The 22,434-nt window shown below is 40.9% G+C and overlaps 1 protein-coding gene across 2 annotated transcripts in view; it reads right to left on the reverse strand.

Annotated features, from left to right (window-relative positions):
• ZNF385D (zinc finger protein 385D) overlaps positions 1-14,113 on the reverse strand; it is a 428,288-nt gene extending 414,175 nt beyond the window's left edge. For both annotated transcript variants that reach the window (XM_065630222.1, XM_065630223.1), the window contains exon 1: positions 13,950-14,113. In XM_065630222.1, the coding sequence (XP_065486294.1) occupies positions 13,950-14,052 (103 nt within the window). In that variant the 5' untranslated portion in view covers positions 14,053-14,113. The remainder of the gene's footprint in view (positions 1-13,949) is intronic.
• Between the last annotated feature and the right edge of the window lie 8,321 nt (positions 14,114-22,434).

Genomic DNA, 22,434 nt, shown 5'->3' on the forward strand with positions numbered 1-22,434 from the left:
GCATAACCAGTGAGAATACAAAAAGCAGGTGGATGAAACAGTCAGAAAACCTGACCCAAAAAAAAGGAATTTTACCATATGCCGTTAATGAGCACAAATGCAGTCCGTCACTCCCCCTGCACAGTCTCCAGGCACCTCCTAAATCAGATTCTCCCACTCTACCAGCAATTTCCACAGAGTTCTGTAAGTCACAGGTACGCAAAACAACAGACATTTTCCCACAGCCACATCAGAGAAAACAGCAGCTTCCAAAGAGGACAATCATCACCAGCACTTGTGCATCGTCAGGAGCATGGTTTATTCAGAAGAATTTGTCTGTTCTATCTCTAAAGTTATACACAGAAAGTTTATTATGTTCAGTCTTCCTGGAGCTATTGGCATAAAACCAACAGAAGGCAGAGAAAACATAAATGAAAATTACCATGCTATGATATAGGTAGGCATGGGGAGCTATGGAACTTGGGGCTCATCAGGCTGACAAGTTGGACTCCTGTTACAATTCTGCAGAAAAAAATCTGAAGAATTTCACACACATTAAAACCCCTGCAAATTTATTTAAGAAAATCAAATTAAGGGCTATATCTTAGCAGCAGATAATTTATATTTATCTAAGAGAAAATTCTATAGTGTGCCAGATGGAAATTTGATTAGGCAGGTGGCAGGAACAACAAATCCTAAAAAGAACAGGCAAGAGGTTAAGCAGGAGGGGAAAACATTTAAATTCTTGCCTTTGACAATGAAGTTCAGATTTAACTGAGGCTATGGGGACTAAATAAAGGGAGGAAATTTTTTTGGAGCAGCAAAGACATGGAAATTAGTGTATCATGAAGAAAAGAGTGAGAGAGAGAAAATATGGCAGTGTATTTAGAGTCTTTTTCCTCCCAAGACTGGTAACAGGTAGATTTGTGGCAGACAGGCTACAATGGGATAATGTCAGAATTATAAATAAGAATATAAAAAGAGGAGACACAAACAGCTAAAAATATTCAAGAGAAAAAAAACACCCCACCATCACTTCATTAAAATTGAAAAGCACTGATAACATCTTACAGATTGGACAGAACTGTTTTATTATATAGGTACAGGTTACGTTTAACATAACCTGGGTATATGCTTAACTTTGTGTATGTCCCCAATCTTCTACCTCTACCTTCTTACTATATTAATTTGTGGCAAAACTTGAGCTTTAAGATTATGCTGAGGATGGCTTAAAGAGCAAACAGGACAGATTTGTCCATTTTGATGGGAAGCAAAATAGATGTGGAATTTATGCACCTAACATATGTATACAAAACAGTCGGAAAAAAAACCACACAAACAAAACCAAAACACACAAACAAACCATGAACAGGCTTTTGCTAAATACAGCTGTTAAACCTATTTTCATTCACTTAACTGTAAGGATTTTATTGACAGCATCAAAGCCATTCAAGAATGGTTTTATTCAGGAATCAAAATGATTATGCACACATCAAATATCTATTATTTCAGGTCTTACTTGAAATCAGCATGTTATCAACCTCTGGGAAAAGAGAATAATTAATCAAGTTGACATAAAATTGCTTTCCAAAATATTCAGAAGCAAGTCAACAAATAAGATTTTTTTCTTGCCTTTTCCAGAGGGAAAGGGGGAGAAAAAAAAAAAAAGGCTTATTTGTAAACAGATGTACATGAAAATGGCCTGAAACCAGGCAGCTTTAAGCTTCAAAGTTATTCACACTTCACAAATAAAATTTTACCTCACCAGATGAATGAAAAGAGAAACGACAGTTCTATCTTGCTACAGACATTCACATCAAGATATTTACCGCCTTGCTATCTCTGTCAAATCTGATTATAAACCAGGGATCAGCAAGCAGGAGATTAAAGGCTCATCTGGGAAGACGGAACAAACGAAACTGATGAAAACTGCCCATCCTGTGTCAGTTTTACGGAAACAGTCATCCAGACAGAGGGACTACTGGAACTACAGATATGGGGGCTCTCGGTCTCTCTCTGGCTTTGAAATGTAAATGAAAACCACTGGAATTGTCGAACAGACAGTGCTAACTTTTTTGTACATGTATCGTGGGAGTCTCCTCACATTAACAAGCTTTGTGGAGCACAGGAGTAGCATTATATTAGACAGAGATCCTTGCTGATCCTTGGGCTTTCTCTGCTCTTATAGGTGATTTTTTTCTCCTTAGGCAATATAGGCATTCAATCTCTGTTCAGTAAGGAAAGGAAGTACTTATTGCTGGGGGGTCTGTTAGGCAGGTACTTAAGGTGCTACATGAGCACTAAGGTCATTTACCTACCTGAAGCTGCTTTAGAGAAGCCGCGGTCCAAAAGGAAGAATTGGCCAGCTGTAAAAGTAGTACAAAAGCCTAGAAATAGAGATTTATGTACATAATCTCTATCGGATGGATGGTTGAAGGGTTAAAGAGTGAGATTTTACTGCTCAAGAAGAAAAAGGAGTGTTGGGTTTTTTATGTTTCCTTTCCCACTGCCACCCGACTAAACAAATAAATGACAGCCCGCTCTTTCAGGTGCCATAATGTGATTTGCATTTATATAATAATAACAATTACTTTTTACTGATTTTACAGTTTAGCATCCAACTATGTTTTGAACATGAGATGATGCAAGGTGAAAATAGGTATCCTTCAATTGCCTGATGCTCTCTAAAAACATGAGTTTTCCAAGCATTTATACATATCTTACAGAACAGCAAGTAGCCTCAGTCTCTATAAGCAAAGTGACACACTTTTGAAGTCTCCCCTTCCAAGAGCAACACCTGAGAGAGGAGGCAGACGCACACACAAGCACTCCACATAGAACCTAATTCTAATTTCAGAGCTACGTGGGCCCAAATCTGTGCCTGATCCTTCATGCACAAAAGCAGGTGCAAGCACATCCAGGGCACTGTCTCCTATAGAACACAACGAAGAGTCTCTCCCAGAAATGTGCTGGGTGTAGGAGTAGTGGATCATGAGTACAGAGCAAGTTTAATTTCATTCTCTGTGAACTGCAAATGCAATTTCTCTTGCCGCATCCTGGGAAAAGTACAGCAGCAAAACTATCCTCCCACGGCGGATTTACTAAAGTGATTTTTTAAAAATGAATGGAAAGGGAGAAAAAGAAGTCTTATGCAGAATAAAACTCCGCTGTTTATACATTTTTTCAATTATACCATCTAAAACGGGAGCTCCATTCTGACATTTTAAAAGAATTTATTTTCTTTCAGCTATCAGTAAAGATAAAAAAAGGGGAGAAAAAAATCACTACAGAGAAGAAGCCAGAATAATCACTTTCCCTGTCCTCCCCATGCTCCCACTTTTTCCTTTAGGGGTGTTTTTGCTTTTACTGCCTACATTCTTCACCCGAAGTCAAACCCTCTGTTTATGGCATCACAGTTGTTGCTGTGGAGGTGATTACGATGTACAAAGCCAAAAGTGATGAGCTCAAATTTGGCACCAAAACAGAGCACGTACACTGAAAACAAGTAAATTGACTCCTTAAATGACTGTTTGCTATTGACTTTCATTATCACAACTGTTTTCAGATATGTTACTCCAGTGGTTGTAGAGACTAAGCGCTAAACTACACATATGGAAGCAAGCATACACCATGAACAGACAGCGCTAACGCAGATGGCAGCAGAGTTCCCAGCCACGCTCTTCAATCGTGCCTGCTGTGATTGCCACCTTCTTCTGGAGCAAAAACCATACAAACAGCAAAACGCGGTAACAGACGCGCACTGCGCAGTGCTGCTCTGACAGTTAAAGTACTTCATGTCACCCTCATGCAGAACATCTATCCACACCAGGTTCAAGGCTCAGTAAGTTATGACCAGAGAACACAGATTCCTGAAAAAGCTATTAGTCCATTATAATTCCTTCTGCTACACGGATTGGTTTCATGCCCACCTTCTCGCACATAGGCACATGTAAAAATGCAACTGTTGAAGTACAGGTGCTAATTCTCAAGAAACAAGTTAAAGATCACAAACAGGAGAAATCCAGCTTGCCATTTGCATCACAAAGGCAGCCACTGCTGATTCTTCATAACTTTGCTAGCAGATACAGTCCTTAATTTTTCCCTACATTAGAAAAATCATAAATGACTTAAATTAACTGAATTAGTTCTTAAACCATGTGTTGCCTCTAACTTTGACACCTGAAGTATTACTAGGATTGTAAGGTCCAAGGAAAACCATTGAACAAAGATTTTTGAATCAGACCTGTACTGATAGAAATGCTTATCCATCTACTTGTTAAAAGCAAAACCTGCAAAGAGCAGTGGGACAGAGACAAAAATCAAATATCAGACTTCAAAAAACAACAAAAACAACACAACACCCAGTTGGAGACAACACAAGCAAGAGTAAAATTTCAAAACTGAGACTTCAATGGTCACAGAACTCAATGAAAGATCGTATTAAAATATTAGTAAGCAAAGAAAGTGACGCTCTAAACAACCTTTTATTGTGAGTGCCTTGAGAGTGCCCATGGCCCAATGTACCCTATTACATGTTTGCAGAAGTGTTAATAAATCAATTATACTAAATAGCTGAATTTATTAGGATATGCGTGACAATTGCTGTTATTAGCAAAAATTATGAAGTGCTTCCTTGGAAAGAAAAACAGTACTCTTCTATACCAGGAAAATATATTACCAGCAATGCAGGCTGCGTTGCGTGATGATTTCTTATACGTAAATATGTTGGAAAACAGTGAAATTCACCGGTAGGCTTGTACACGAGAAGATACCGGGATATAAAGATGAAATGGAGCTGTAGTTTCTTCAGTAGATTCCTCAAGCTATACACGGGGGACACCTGGAGAAATCCACCCGCCCTGCTGGTGGGGCGGCACAAGGAGCCTCAGAGCAGGCCACCGTGCTGCTACCCCAAAGCTGGGAGCTCAGATCCTTCAGGACCATCAGGATTCCAGATGCCTTGCCAAAGAAGCCAGGGACAGACGCCAGAAAGTTTGTGAAAGGCTCCCGATGTTCACAAGCATGTTCAGTGAACATCAGGCCTGTGGCTGCAATTTGGCCACGGCTTCCTTCCTCTTGGCTGTTCAAGAAGGGCAGTTAAAGTTCAATTAAATGCATAATGTTTGGTTCATGGACAATTTTAATATATTTTTTTTCTTTTTGGTAATCTGATTTGGACTGGAGAAGCGGATGATTCATAGGAATACACTGAGTTTGTATTTGCAACTACCCAGCAAGCCCAGGGCCAAGAGGCACACAAGCTTTCTGCTAAGAGAACCTAATGAAATGGCCTCTGCTACACAGCAGAGACCAGGAATCCAGCCAGACAACACTTAAAAAGTTGCAACACTAGTTCTTTACCTTCAACACTGTTGAAGAGAGGTGCACCAGAGATTGATGGTCTTACTCTAGATGAGTTAAAGGTAGAAATGCCTATTGAATCTGGACCTCTAACTCAAGTCAAGTCTAATGCATACGGGAAACAAGCTCAGCATATTTAAGAAAGAGACAAGGCAAAATAGAGTTGAAGCCCTCAGCCCTGTAAAACAAAACAAAAAATAAAACAAAACAAAACAAAAAAAAAGAAAGAAAAGGAAGGGAAGGAAGGGGACGAAGTGAGGAAGGGAGAGAGGGAGGAAGGGAGAGGAAGAGAGAGAGGAAGAGAGGAAGGGAGGAAGAGAGGGAGGGAGAACTGAAAAACTGTCAGGTGTCACTTAATCATCACTTCTGTGAGATCATTTGTCTGCTTCAGTCCCTGCAACAAGTGGCAAAACAGAAGAATTCAAAAAGTCTAGAAAATAAGCTCAATGACTGGTATGGTACATACAGCAAGCAACTATGTCCCACAAGATCAAGTAATTCCACAATCAGAATCTCCCTTCAAGTCACTACAGCTTGTGCAAGATGAAATTTTTCCCACCTTTACATTTGTAATATAGCCCTCTCCCAAAAAGTAAAGTAATTGAGCTGGGACTAGCTTCTCAGCCTGGACATTAAGAAAACAAAGACTGCACACAACATAACAACAACAAAAAAATGCTCCTATTCTGATCGGACCATTCCCACTTTGCAGCGAAAAATAACAAGATGTCCTCCTGTTGCACAATGAATAAAACCAGTGATCAGTTCTTTTTTGCTTCGTTAGAACTTGCCCTGGTAGGCCAAAGGCTTGAAGCAATTTAGGCTGCACCCAGCTGCACCATTAACAAAAACAACTGACCATCCCTCAGGCTACTTCACTGTTAACTGAGATCAATACCTGGACCAGAAGCAGGCTGCTTTAGAGAATCTGCAAAGCCCAACGTCATCCAGACTCGAAATGACCGTGTTTCCCTAAAGCATTTATCCAGTTTTTAAATGGATTTGAGGATCTAAATATCTCTTGGAATTCCAAATAGCTAGACAGCCAAAAATTCACAGCCCCAGCTTACATAAAAATTGAAGACTGTGTTCCCATCCCCTCTAACTCAGGTTTGAACATTATAAGCCATATATCATTGATGCTGATACGTCATTATCGGGATGCCTTATTTTTAAAAATGATGCAGAAGCCTGGAGACGTTCTGCCCAGGACACAAAACAGCAACTCATTTGCTTTGTGGTCCTGGCTGATATAAATGCATCGCAAGGGTGCCTTGGGCCTTCTGCATACAGCTTTCTCATTACAGAACCTCCTCTCACCTCCTAAAAAATTGTATTCACTCCCACTTCTTGTCTAGCAGCAATTATGACCTCCCACATAAAGCCACAGTGACTATCAGCCAAAATGGGTGAGGACACCTGGTTACACCACGCAAATTTACTCAATCCAGCTTCTGGAGTATCTCTTCTAAACCTCCCATTCCTCCCCCTCATTACAAATGCCAGCAGTTTAGACAGCTCCACAGTTTCAGAGCTCCAGAGTGAAGTGTCGAACAAAATACTGGAATGGTTTGTATAGCAATGCTCAATGCAGTCATTGACAATAACAAGTCTTTTTTCTCCTTCCTTTCCGTAGGCTCTTGGGTTTCTTATCACAAACTAACACTTCTACTTTAAACTGCCTTCAGGAGAAGGTTCTACCCGCTAATTAGTGCTTGAGCACAAGTCTGATGAGGAGCAGTTCAGAGACCTGGGGCTGTTCAGCCCGGAGAAAAGGAGGCTGAGGGGAGACCTTATCGCTGTCTACAGCTACCTGAAAGGAGGTTGGAGCATGGAGGGGGTTGGTCTCTTCTCCCCAGTAGCAAGTGAGAGGACAAGAGGAAATGGCCTCAAGTTGCATGACGGAAGGTTCGGATTAGATATCAGGAAAAAATTCTTCACGGAAGGGGTTGTGAAGCACTGGAACCGGCTGCCCAGGGAAGTGGTTGAGTCACCATCCCTGGAGGTGTTTAAAAGACATATAGACGAGGTTCTCAGGGACATGGTTTAGTGCTAGGGTTAGGCTATGGTTGGACTTGATGATCGTGAGGGCCTCTTCCAACTGGAATGTTTCTATGATTATAATTCCTACTCCTCATTTCTACTTTTTGATACTTTGTACAGGAATGTGGTATCAACAACAACTAATAAAATTGGTCATAGATGGCACACAAAAATATTTTTAGACATCACAGTGCACAAAACAAGACCACACAGCCATGTTCAAAATAACACATATGTTTTACACAACACTTCAGTTTTATTTGTTTAGCAGATCCTTCACTACTTACCTTCCAAATGCAACAAAGTTGCTTTTTTCATGGAAATTAAGAAAATCACTTCCATGATACCACAACGAAGTTAGTTAAGGCTACATGCTATTAAATGAGTCAAGGTACAGCCAGTGCAATACCTTTTTAACAAAAAGACATTTATTTGCAAAATACTCTGCTCAAATAGCAATCTGAGTGCTATCTGCAAGCCCACTCACATGGCAAGAGGTGTGAATTTCAATTTGCTGGCACAGTCTCCCTGCCACGTGTCACTTGTCTGCTCTATTAACATTATTAAATTAATCAAAGAATGCAGCTATTTGTTTGTTTCACTTTTTATTTAATGCTTCAATGTTTTAATCAGCACTAATTTAACATCCAGCAACAAAACAGAGTGTATCGAAGTGAACCTACAATAACGACATTCCTGGTTTAACTGTTAAACATAGGTGTATTTCAAATCTGCTGTGATTTTGTATGAATGGAAATACTACAGCCTCCACCCAATTTCATATGCACAGAGACAGGATACAAAAATGCTACCTTACAGTTTCATGAGAAAGAGGGGTTGAATCCTGAGAGGATAAAGAAATTCCAGGTTTTATGATGGCTTATCCTTCTGTTGCTCAGAACAGCACTGGGTAAAGTCCAGCCCAAATACATATGGGAAAGCAGTCAGAGCTGCCACGGTTCCAATCAGTTATTATGGCGACTTGATGAAACAAATTCAGAGCATAAACAGACATTCCAACTTTAGTTAATGGACAAGATGATTCATTGTTTCAACATGGCAAGGCCAAATGGAAAGACAAAGACAGAGACACTCAACTGAATACTAAGACTGGAAACTTCCAGATGTGAATATAAAATGCCCCTGAGCCAGGGTTACTCAAAATATAAAATACTTCAGAAGGTACTAAAATGAGATAGTTTCTATAGTTCTGTCAGAGTAATCATTTCACCTAGCTCCACGATTTTAAAAAACAAGAGCCAAATGATCAGGAAAGTGCTTTTTTCCCCCCATTTTTAAAGCATACCTTGCATTTCCCAGCAAAGTGATTTGTGACCTCTCTCTGATTAAAACTCTCCAAATCTTCATTTAAAAAAAGGGTCAGAAAAACAAATCGGGTTATGGAATGGAGGGGAAGTATTTGGTTTCTTAACTGCATTTCTGTGCCAAAATTAGATTTAAATGAATATCCTAAAACTACTTCTAAGATCTAGATGGTGAGTTTGTCATTCTATTGTAAATTCAAATTTAGAATAATTTATGGATTTGTAGGTCTGATTACTTGCTTCTAATTGTTCAAGTTGTAGTGCCAGGTTTTATCAGTACCATTAATAACCCCTTCCATGAACTAGGTGGAGAAAAGCACATCAAGTTACCATGTAACAGGTACCTACTGGTTTTATCATGCACATTTCTGGCCATGAAGAGTATTACCTTTCTTACAGTAACACCATTGTGTACAGCTTTTTTTTTAAAAAAAAAAAAAAAAAAACACTACACAGAATGGAACTTAACTCCTAAATCGCACAAGTTCTTAAAGAAGTTGTACCTGTTATGTCTATACTCTGATTAAGATAAGTGAAGAGGTATGAGCTGGTACTTTCATCAAGGAAAAGGACAAGAAAGTTAAAATACGTTTGGTAAACCAACCCTTCCTGCTCTTCAGGTCAAACCCTTTATTCATCCATTTGTTTTGAAAGCTATGCCTTCACAGCAATGTCTGTATTACATATGGTAAACATACACTCACTGAGTAGTGAGACCACAAAAGTGGCTAAGGCATCTAAGTGTTAGTAGATCTATGCAGAAATAACACAAATGTTCACACTCTCTGCACATATAGGCTAGAAAAATATGTTAAGATTTAAAGTCTACCTACAGAGTATTCCAGCTGATCACAGATAAAGTTTACTTGCTTCAAGAAGAGAATTTCTATTCTTTTATGTTAAACAGATTTATACATATATAAAGAAATACATATAAACAAAAATGCCTACATGAATTTCAGACATTTAGTTTTACAAATACTACAGTAAGCCATATGTAATAAGTGAGGCGTAGAGAACTATGCCTCCAGCAAAACAGAAGATTTGGTTATGCCTACCTCGACATGACCGATAACATTATTTCCCAGGAGACCGAGAAGGAAAACAAGGTATAAGCCAACAGAAAATACTGAAGCACATTCTTGAATATTTCAAGAAGAAATGCGTGAAGATGAGAACACCTGAAACTGGAAAGCTCAAGCACTTCATTTCCCTGCCATCGGCTGTAAACTTAGTTCAGGCCACACCAGTAGCAACCAGAAGGCATTAGCATACATGCATACATCTGAGTTTATATGAGACGAAAACAACAGACAGGTTTGTAGGTTTTTTCCTCCCTCCATGTTCTTCCATCAGTTTAACACAACTAGCAGGGTCCACTTCCCTGGAGCGAAAACCTGCTGACTTCTATCCTTACTGCACTACAACCTTTCAGTTACTCTCAGAAGGAATAAGCTCCAAACAGAAATGAAGACAACAGGTTTTGTCTTGTTCTGTGACATCACCAGACAGGTGAAAGCTAAAATAAGTCAGTGGGTCCAGGTGAAAAAGTGGTCTGTGTCACTACAGCTCACATTTATTTATCCAGCCTACTTCGCCATGATCCAACACATTGGCACAATATCAACTGATTTCGTTGTGCTGGCTGCAGCATAGAGGACTTCCACTCCCCCACCTAAATTTGTGACATCTTGTGAGCAGTTTAAAAAAAAAATCAAATAATTTAAGAAGTAATCATTTTCTGTCTAAAGTATCACCTATGCGTACACACACACTTCCACACGTACATCCAGCACTATTTACTTGTGCTACTTTCCCCTGGTAACTGTTTTAATACTAAGGATATAGAACTACATTTTTACTACAAAACATGCACATAGCTTTAAAAAAAGGATGTAAAATACCACTTTCTCTCCAGAAGTTATTTTTGGCGGTGTCAAGTAACTCAAAACATCTTTCTGTTTCACAGCTTTTAGTCACAAACTTTCCATATCTACTCCTCAAAGAAGGAGATCTTTTCAAACAAGTATTTTAAAGTTTTCTTAAGTAGTACAGTAAAATACTACTTTGTTTACACTGTGGTTTCTACTATGCTACTCCTTAACATCTTCTGCTTACAGAATATATGTAAAAGAATTCTGGCTGGAGCCATCCATCTAGGTTTTCAAGCTCTTGGGAGATTTTACAGGTAAGGTGCCAATGCTAACCCAACACTAAATCATTTAAAAACAGGCTTTTTACAAGACCATTAATATTCATCATCTAAATAGGATCTTGAACTTTTCACTGGAGTCTTGACAAAGACTTTGTTTGCTGTCTAGACCACAATGGGTAGAAACGCTAGTCCTACTTTACATTGCTTTCCGTGGTATGAAACTTCAAAAAGTATAACACAAGAACTTCTGCACATGAGATCATAGCAAAAAAATTCATATTTGAAAAGGATAGAAGTGTCATGATAATTACTGATATAAAAGGTGAGACGAACGTCAAAGCTGGCAAATACTTGTAACTTGACTCAATTAAACAGCGGATTTGTTCAGGTGTTCACAATTCACTATGCACCCTGCCAGTTTAGACTCATAAGTGATACCTAAATAAAAATATTTAATGAAAACATACACAGAAATATTGTGCTTGGTCTTCAGCTGATGTCAATCATAGCAGTGCCATTGAGATCCATGGAGCTGTGCCACTTTTTACCAACACAGGCTGGTGGCCCATTGAAATGGTTTTGCACCAAAAAGAGAATAGGAAAGAACATTACTTCCCAAAGTTGAAAGTATTTCAGACTTCTGATACCTCCCAGTTCTCTTGTGAATAGTTCTCACTTCACTTTGATAATTGCATGCATGCATATATGAAAGAGTCAAACCTATAAATCTGTTTGCCAGTTAAAAAATTGCTGACAGCCCACATACCCCAAGTTTACTTCTAGGTATATCTTTCTTATAACCTCTCTAATGCTTCAGCTTGACCATTTTAAGTAAATTTTCCATTCTTGCATGAAGTGGTCAATACTGTCTACAAAATCCAAAATTCACTTATAGTTAATTTTACACAGACTTAGTAAACAGAGTGTATCTATAACACTGAAAATGTAAGAAGCATACTAAAGTAATACCACAGGTTTTTTTCTCCCCAGAAATCTCCCTGTAGCACACAATCAAGTACTAGGGACACACAAATCCAGTCTAATTTTGTTTCTACCTTATATTTGAAGCTGTTAAGGGATAGTAAATGACCTGGTAAATAAGTCCAGTGCACCTTGCAAAGACAGTAGAGCAGAAAGAGTGATTATCCTTAAAGCACAGTTGAAAATTAATTGGGATGCAAACTATATGTGTTGCGGTGTAATTTAGCGTTCCATGTTGTTACAGTAATGGCTTAAATGAGAATTTAGTGTGACATGATGCTTTACAAAACATTTATAAGAAGCAACTCTGATAGACTGAAGCACACCACATCTTTTTGTTAAGCTAAATTAGAACCGAGTTATAAAGTATCTCCCTAATTTATAGCAGAGCTACTTTTATGATATTTTAATCACGGCAGCATACTGCACTATTACAAACTTTGCCGTAATTGCATAGCTGTATCAGTCAAAGGTTTTCAGTTTGGCCCGAAAACTTACAACATATGGTCTGTGGGTTCAATTCTGCCTCTTCTCAGGTCAGTGACAAAATTCCCACCAACTTCACTGCATCCAGGATTTTGGTCTATGTGCCTAGCTACTGTATAAAACAGATTAATAAGATGTATATAACTTAAAGGGATCCCACCCCTGCAAAAACCTCCTCCTGCCCGCCTCTTTTTCATGTGAGTTATTCCCCACTACCAGCATTACACTCAGAACTAACAGAATAAATATTTATAACTATTTTGAAACAGACATGTTTATTCTCTAACTAGATAACACTTCCTTTCTTGCAAAGTTATTTATTTTAGAGGTTTTTTGATACTCACTGACAAAACCTTCGCTCACCCTCTTTTAGTCTGTCTCCTCTTTGCCTTATGAAAGAGGCACCAGCAAGGAAAAGAAAAAAAGAGGTGTGGCTGCAAAATCGCTCTAGCTCAAAAATATCCAAGTAATAGTTGATGAGAGGAGCAACTTCTAGTTTTCTTTCATTTCAGACCTGCACTTGGGAGTATTACTTTCATAGCAAGCTCCTTCTTCAGAACGCCGTCACCTAAGGTGCCAGGCTCCTCGTCATCCCAACACCTTTGTCATCAAGATTACTGTGTGCGTTACAGCACTCTATATACTTGTGAAGAGTACAAATTACTCCTACAGCCAAATTACTTTCTCTGGAAAAGGCACAAAGTTATTTTGAGGACTGACATATCTGACAACAAATAAGCACAAATTAAAGCAGAACTCAACTTCAATGGTTACTTTATCCTTGAGGGGTTAGGTCGGAGAGTTCTGCAAACACCCTTATCCAAATAGCAGGTTTAAAACCCACAGAGAATATAGAGCTAGAGCAAATTCTAGGGAGATTTCCAGACACTGTGACCGTATCTCCATAAGCAGTTGGGTCTGTTCGTCAAAGCAGACAACGGTGACAGCTAAGTGGTACAGTAAAGAAATGGTACATGACAGATTTGGCTCTGAGTAACCGTATTCACTGTTCAGCACACAACGGGTCACGAACCTGAACACTTGTTTCCAATAGTTCATGTGACACCATTCCCTTCTATGTTTTCAAAGTCAGGATCTGATTTTGGAAGAACTGTTTGCTGGCTGCTTAGCCTTGGAAGAGAGCATCTATCTCCCTGAACAATTAAAGGGGGACAAGAGCATACAGGATAAGCATTTTTAACAATGCTTCCTTGGAATTAAGACCAGATAGATACAAGCCAAGAAAGATTTCGAGGACTCTTCCCAGATTCACTGGCGTTTGCCAGGCTGCAAATGCTTTCTGCAATAACAATCAAAGCAGCCGCTATCAGAGCAAGATGCCAAAATGCAGACGAACACTATTGCTTTCCCCTAGCTTCGATATGTGGTAAATAAAAGGCATGAGGCGCGGGTCGGCGGAGTTCGGGCGCAGGGAGCTCGCCTCCCGCCGCACCCGCCGAAGGGGAAAGGGAAAGAAGCTCCCACTGCCCCAAAACAGCAGCGCGGGTAAAACAAGTCACAGACGAGTTGGCCTCGGGCTTGCCCCGCACGGACCTCGGGGCTCCCCGTCCCACCGCGGTGCGCACCCCGCCGAGCCCCACCGCGGCCGCCCCCCTTACCGTGCCGCGGCTGGGGCTTGCCGCCCGGCGGCTTCTCCTTCCTGCCGCCCGCCGCGCTCCGCATCCGCCAGCTCGCCGCCCCCCTGCCCAGCGCGCCGGCCATGCCGCGGGAGGGGGCAGCGCCGCGCCGAGCCCGGCGGGGACAGCGCGGGGGCGGCGGCGGAGCGCGGGTCCCGCGGCCCGGCGGTGGCGGGCGGGAGCAGCGCGGTGCCGGCGGTCCCGCCTCCGCCCGGCCCGGTGTCAATCAGCGCGGGCGGGCAGGCAGCGCGGAGCCCCGGGCAGCGCCGCCCCGCGCCCCCCGCCGCGCTCAAACCGGGGCGGCGAACGGAGCGGCGGGGGACGGCGCTTGGACCCCTGCCCGGGCGGGTCCGTGCGCCGCCGCGGGCTGCGAGGGGGGCGCAGAGCCGCGGCAGCCCCCCTGCTGGTCCCGTGGGGAGGGAGAACATCGGAGGAGGAGGTGGTGGGCACCCGGGGACAGGCGGCTGGCACACTTGGGAAATGACAGTTCTCTGCAAAAAACCTCCTCCTGCCCGCCGGCAAGTCCTCCTACAGCACCTTCCCTGAAAAACATGTGCACGTTACCTCCTGCCATCAAAGTCCCTGGTTCTGCACACTCCTGACTCCATAACGATGAGTAACTCAACCTGAGATTCCCACTTCCCACAAGCCCATGTGTGGTGAGACAGCAGCCCGCCTCCCTCACCTCACCGGAGCATCCTCTGCCTCGCTCGAGTCCCGGGTACTCCCCCCAAAATCTCATCCCTGCCCTTGCTTTGGCATGGGGCCTCCAAAATTTCTGTAAAAGGATCATTGCAATATAAGAAACCTACTAGTAGCTGGAAATCGTTGTCTTCTTAAAATCACATTTAGTGGTTAAAAAGTTACAGGCACAAGAGAGATGCAACGCTAGTAATTTTCGGGCAAGAAAAAATACTTTGAAATGCAGTTGTAGTCCTGAGGCTTTGGCAGAGCAATATGTTTCCAAAGTACAAACAATGCGCATAACTTGTGTTTGTAACCTTGATATTAAATCCACCTGTGTGTCAAATTATAGCAGGCACTGCAACAGCCCTGAAAAGATGTTTGTTCCACAGTTGATTTTTGATTTTTCATACATATCTATATCTCTATATGTCTCCAACACCTTCCCCAGGTGTATCCTTGTTTCTGTCTGGACACTTTGAAATACAAATGTATGCAGACTTTGCAATAATGCTTCTTTCCAAAAAAAAAAAACAAACAAAGAAAAAACAAAACCAAAAACATTCTGTGCCACTGTATTCCATCTGTTTCCTTTACTTCAAGAAGCTTGTGGAGAAAGATAATTAGGATTCATTGTTATCATAACTTTAAAACTTATTCTGTGGAGACTGACTCAGAACCAAGTTGCGCTTTTTTTATTAATTTTTGGCTTTGAGAGTCTCTCTTTGGCTTTGAAACTCAAACAGCCAATGTGTAAATGAGCCATAGCCTATGATGCAACAGCACTGTTTTGTTCTCCAGTTCAAAACTATCCACTTTTTTTCCAATATTGCTCTCCTCCAGCCGCCTCTGCTAATCTGTTATCCATCCTAAGCCCTGAATTTGCACCCACCGTTCTGCCTCACCTGTGAATTCTGGCTCGCTGAAGTGAGTCAGTCCGATGTTGTCGTCTGCTGAAGCTGTTGGTGTTTGAACACGCTGCATCAGGGGTGGTTTTCATTAGCACTGAGAATGATTCATGTGAGCAAGGATCACTGACCTTGACCTGACGTGTACAAATACACCCCGTGGTGATGAATATAACAGAATGAACAGTCAGATATGACTGCTTATTCCCCTCTTGTAGTGTTGTTGTTGCCCAACTCTATTGCACTAGAATACAAATAATGACTCATTTACTTACCCTCATAATATCACATTTAGAAACCTGCTATTCGTCTCTGCTTGAAGGAACTTTAATAAACACACTCTCAAAATTACTGATTTAAATCACATATATTTCTATCACTTGATCCTCTTTCTGTCGTTATTGATAAAGACTACACAAGTGGGTGTGTGGTGTATCATGTCACTGCTGTTCTACATGAGGATGTTTTTTGCAGTGAATAGTCTTTTGTTAAATGTACTTTTATGATAGTATTTACACAGGGGAGGAGGAAGAAAGAAAAACAAAAGAAAATACATCTGGAAATATAAGTCCTTTTGCAAAGAATATGAAACTCCTACAGCAATTAGTTGGAATGCAGATTAAGAACAGGGTATAAAACAGTTTTGTAGGGAGCAATATTTTTAAATGACATAAAATATATAGCATATAACAAGGAATTAGTGAGGAGAATGAAAAGTCTGCAATAGTTGTATGTAGAATTAATATTCCAGAACAGGTTTAATAAACAGGAAAAATTTTTAAAAAATGATAATGACCTATATTGAACTTACATGCTTAAATTTGTCTTTATGCAATGAGCTACTTTTTCAGAAAATTGCACAGCTGAAAAAATATATTTGCAAACCCTTCTTGAAAGATTAATTTTTCCATGATCAACATTTAATTACTTTCCTTTTTTTTTTTTTTTAAGGAGTGAGAGACACAAAAATCTTAAGTATTATTATACAGTATAGAACCTATGATTTAAAGGACCATCACACTTATTAATTATTCTCCAGCAAAATATGTAATGAAGAATATGAGCAGCCTCTGTTGAAAAGACACAGATATCATAAAATGATAATACTGAAATGTTATATGATACCTCTGTGTATCATAATGTCATTCCCTTAGTGTAGAATCGTAAGTTGCAGGATAATTTTTGTTTATTCTTATTTATGTTTGCTGCTCATTTAATGTTGAATATGTACAACTGTTTTCACATATTTGGGCTATTTTTCCACTGGCGAAGGAGTATTTAGATGTCATATCTCTCTGTTTAATGTGTTCTTTGCATAGACGCATTAAACAGACTGGTGATTTGAATAGAAGTTCTAAATTTTGCTTATACAGAACTGACTTATTCAGACCTTCACAAATAGGAGCACTGCCATACTTGCTTTTTTTGCTTAGGCATCTGTTGTTTTACCTAAGAATAATATGGAAGAATTTCCAACAGCACCATTTCTCAGTACTGAAATTATTATACTTGCTTTCTTTGGAAAGGGGAGCATACAGCACCTTCTGAGGACATGGCCTCACTTTAGTAAGGCTTCAGCTTTATCCATGGTAGCAATCCTGCTCTAGTCTAGAAGCCCCAAGGCAACACGCTTGTAATTTACCATTGACAAGAATTTCCTCTTATTGTCTTTTGGCACCAAAGATATCTACCTTCTACCAACCCGGCTAAACAGAGGAAAGCCAGATGGCATAGAAAAGCACTCCAGAAATTGACACCAGTTCTTTGCATAGCACCACTTCATGTTCCACATGGGAATCTGTGCCCCTCCAGTAGATACCTCCAGGTTATAATGCACTATGTAAATTCGCTAAGTTATTTCATACAAGCGAGACAAAAGCAGAATAACCACAAGCATCTTTTTGCTGTGCTAACGAACCCTCCTGCAGCTGCTCTCCTCTGCTTTGGGCAGGTGCAGAGCTGTGATAAAGCAGCTGAGCTAGCACCTGCACCCCTGCTTGCTCTTCCACAGCCACCTCAGCTGTATTCATAGATTGCTTTGGGTCAGCCTGTGTACGCTCCTCTTACACTTCCCAGTGTAAGAGGTATTGGAAAAAATGGGGTGGCTTTGGTACTGGCTATAAGGGAAGGCACAGAGCAGCAGTTAGGCTGTAGTGGCTCTTGCCTTGGACATAGCGTGGAATCATAAAATCACAGAATGTCCTGAGTTGGAAGGGACCCACAAGGATCATCGAGTCCAGCTCCTGTCCCTGCACAGGACAACCCCACAGGTCACACCGTGTGTCTGAGGGCCTTGTCCAGTCTCTTCTTGAACACTGTCAGGCTTGGGGCCGTGACACCTCCCTGGGGAGCCTGTTCCAGTGCTCCAGCACCCTCTGGGGGAAGAACCTTTTCCTAATGTCCAACCTAAACCTCCCCGGCACATCTTCCTGCCATTCCCTCGGGTTCTATCATTAGTCACCAGAGAGAAGAGATCATGCCTGCCCCTCCTCCTCCCCTTGTGAGGAAGCTGTAGCCGCCATGAGGTCTCCCCTCAATCTCCTCTTCTCCAGACTGAACAAACCAAGTGACTTCAGCTGCTCTTCACACAGTGTCCCCTCCAAACCCTTCACCAACTTTGTGGTCCCCCCATCACAGCTTTGTAATGCTTAGTACGATCTTTCTGAGTCTTCTTTCTTTCAAGCGCTAAGAGCAGCTGTGCGCACGCTGGCACCAAGTCCTGCAAAGATACAGCACCTGCCCGGTGGGCAGTGGGGATCCTCACCAGCTCAAAACCATGAGAGCGCTGCTGGCCGAGGCCATTTGAGGAAAACTTCAAGGCCAACCTTAAACAAGTCGTATTCTTTGCTTCCCGTGCTCATAACTGTTTCACAGAGCTGGGGTTAGGTTTAGAGGACTAGATATTCATCATAAAAGGGAATGTGCGATGGAGTCGGTTCTTAGTACTGAAAGTCTGAGAGCTGCTACAATTTTATTTTGAATAAAGCAGAAATAGTGACTTATCTTTGTATCTAAAAGTTTAATTTTCAGTTTACATATTCCCAAAATTCAACATCTGCTTGACTTCCCAGAACTGAGTGTAATGTTTCTCCTGCTCCTCAAAACTAGGGAAAAGAGACCGTAACTGTGAAAAAACGTCACACTGGGAAGCAACATTTCTGTTCTCTATGCCCTTGTGTGTGTTACTTTCAATGTACCTCTGTTCCTTCAGTTATTATGCCCAACAGCAGAAAACTTGTTTTCCAGCAAGTGGAAGTGAAGGGATGCATTTCCAATGGGTAGGACAGAAGATACAATTCATAAACTGCGCCTACTTTTTTCATGCCACACAGAGTTTGATCCAATTGACTGTAAAAAGCAATTGAGGGTCTGCCCAAAGAGTCAGGGGTGCTGGGTGGATGTGCAGTTAGGCAGAATTCCCATTTCATGCAAAGAGAGCATAACTATGGGGACTCAGAAAGCCTACAGGACACAGCTTTGACCTTAGATGATTTCAGCTACTATTCTAGAAGCTTAAATTTGAAACAATCCTATTACGCATTGAATGCCCTGACAAAAGTCCATTTTATTCAAACTTTGAATCAAATCTGATCAGAGGGATCTACTTGAATCAGAATCCTGTCTCTGAGATATTGTTGTGGGACAGAGCTGTCTGCACATTTTTGTCTTTTCATCCAATATACTGAACAACCACAAGATTTGTAATCTCAGGTTCATTTATCCTGGTATTGATGTTTAAGATATTTCAATATTTCACTACGTATTATAACTTAGAGCAGGCTGGTGAAACTGTATGTACAAGTACATCACTAACCCAGTGAGCAAACATTTACAAAGACATACATATGTATTTCCAGGCATCACCATTTACTAGCTCACAAAAAAATTGGGTGGTTTCTGAATAATAGTTGTAAAAGCAAGTATAAAGAAAAAACTGAGTATTTACTGCTGTTGCAGGTCATTCAATTTTTGGTGAAAAATAAAACTTACATAAAAGCAATTTCTGCTTTCAAAGCTATGGAGTTATTGCAGGAGTGCTTCTTAGTCCCTCGTATTAGCTTATGAAATGGAAATGCTTCTGGAGCTGGATCAAAACACAGGTAATCTTTAGGGTGTGCAAGAGACAGGATCCCAAGAGGGCACACTGCTTGAGGTATTTACTAGCTCTTCTGCTCTAGATACCCTGAGGAATGGGGTTTTAGATAAATCTAAACCAAAAGTATGCCCGGGGATCTTTGAGAGAAGAATTAGGAGGTCGGTCATAAAAGGCTAAATTCAGCTTATAATTACCTCAGTTGCAGAATTTAAGAAATAGCTATGGTAAGAAAGTTTAAAGAGATCGTCCTTTTTACTTCTTTCTAAAAGAAATATAATTTCCCTGAATTTTCTGAATTCCTTAGCAAATTAATTTAGCAGTTTGGGAGAAAATTCCTATTTCTTCCTCTTTGACACACTTTGTGTGATCTGCAACTCCTACGTTATTTCCTACGTTGGTTATCAGTCTTTCTTGGTGGTCAGCTTGGGCCCTGTTATAAACACATTTCCCTGTCACTGTGTCAGAAACATATTTGCTGTGCTTTATTTTAAAAAATCAGTAGTAATATAAATTGAAGTCAGTTTAACATAATATAACTGACAACAGAGTCTGGACTAGGAATTTAATCCTTACAGATGCGGGCAGAAATATTCATTTTGATATCTTAACTAGAATTTAAAAAAAAAAAAAAATAGAAAGAAAGATCTTTTTCACCTATCACCTTCTTAAAGGTTCAGCAAGTCAGACACAGCCTTAGTTTCTATTTGCAGCTCTGTAGGAAACTGCAGAAAACCTATTGCCAAGGGCTGCAAGAGGAACGTACTGAATGAGACATCACCTCTCCTGGCTGTGCAGCTCCCTGCCAACAGCCACAACATCTGTAGCATCCCTCAGGCATACCGTGGGTTGCAGGAGCTTGCAGAAAAACCTCATGCGGGTTTTATGGTACGAGCGACTGCGAATGGTTTGCTTGTTCTTTGTTTCTGTGACCATAATTCAGGGTCTCACTCTGTTCCACCAGAGTGATGCTTGAATATGGCTTCTGGGATTGCGCCCTATGTGCAGTGGCTAAAGGGACATCGCACACAGGCTATCATCCTTAATGAGCAGAATGTTAATGTAAACAAACTCATACAGTTATGGAGGTCTAGTCACCTGTTAAATCCACTACAACTACATTATATGGCTTTTCCCTGGATTTTAGTCAAAACCTGTTGCTTTAGGTGTTTTGGGAAAAGAGAATGTACTAGCACAAAGTCACACAGAGTAAGGCAGATTTGCAATTTTTAAACACATCTCTCGAAATCACGTAATTTGGTCGGTGTTTCCCCTTACTTCAATAACCACCTAATTATTGAAAGAACTGCTATAATAATATTTAGAGTTAGTATAAATAGGTATCTAACAACCACTCCAATATAACTTTAAGAAAATATTCTGTGTGCTTCTTTGTAACATCAATGAAGGATATGGAACCAAAATAAGGAAATTCCTTTGGAATTCGGTGTACAGGAGATCCCCGATCACTAGCATTAGTTCCTTTTCCTTTGGCTGGGTCCCCATTAGTCACCGTATAACAACATTTTGTTAAATTTCCAGTTGCCTTCATCCTTCCTCAAGTTTCTTTGGTGTTTTCAGTGGCTCTTAATGGAACCATTTCTGTTCAGGGTTTACTCTCTATTCCTTTTATTTTTGGACCCATGTGGTGTTCAGGGATCACTCAGAGTCAAGGGAATGGCCACAACTCTGTCATATTCAGTAGCTGAATTCCAGGACTTTGACACTCGTGACCTGACTGTCTAGCAGAACATGCTGATGGGGTTCTAGCTTATTGCAATATTACTGCATGACACCTCTGTCTCACTGCTCCCTCCTTCCTTGATGTGCTACAAAGAGAACTATCACAATACAATGGCACACACTATTCAACCTCTTTCAAATCTATTTTTCCCAAATAATAGCATTTTTACAATTTTGCTCTTGGGCCTATGGAGGAAAGGGTTCAGAAGTGGAAGAGTGACATTTAGACCATCAGCAGATAGGCTAAACAATATGTCCCTTTTCCCTGTGAAGACTTTTCACACACACACCAGAAAAATAATCTCACCCCGGAGTGAGAAGCAGATGCTGGTAATGTTCACAATTATGACACACGTCAGGCCATGTGCTGTCTACTTGATTGGCACATCTCACAGCCCGCAGAGACCAGAACCGTGTGATATGCAGGATGGGGGCTGTTGTCAGCACTTCTTCACCGCTGCACCTGCAGCAGTGGGGGCTTTACCACCTTGCACAGTTCTGACAGCTGGGTTTTGGTCTTACCTGTGTGATCTTTCAGTCATAGTCAAAATAAACGTTTCCACAGTACTGCATGAATAGAGAAAAAGAAAACAGCATTTGTGTTCCACGTAGGAAATAGGAAGAGAAGCAGCTTCTGTTTCACTCAGTGCACAGCTGAGCTGTCTAACACAGAGCTCCCGGGTGCCAGTGCCTTGTTGCTGACCCCAGGAAAACCGCATTCCTCTCCAGGGTTGCTTCAGCCTTTCACAACCAGACTCTGTCTTTCCTATAAACTAGAGATAAAAATACAATTTAAAGTTTGACACCTCTTGAGTTCCCAATACATTTTTTCAAATTGAGCTTTAATAGCTGCAGGAATAAGGGATATGAAAATAGATGACATGTATCGGACACACACCATGGAACCACCTGACTTTTAAAAACTGACAGACCCCGAATAGAGTTGTTAATAATGATGCGTGTCTTTCTATTTTTTATGTCTAGCGATGGTAAGACTAAAAAGCACTACACACATTTAACTGCTTCAAATCTTCCTCTG

The sequence above is a fragment of the Caloenas nicobarica genome, chromosome 2 (assembly GCF_036013445.1).
Source record: "Caloenas nicobarica isolate bCalNic1 chromosome 2, bCalNic1.hap1, whole genome shotgun sequence".
NCBI classification, from domain to species: domain Eukaryota; kingdom Metazoa; phylum Chordata; class Aves; order Columbiformes; family Columbidae; genus Caloenas; species Caloenas nicobarica.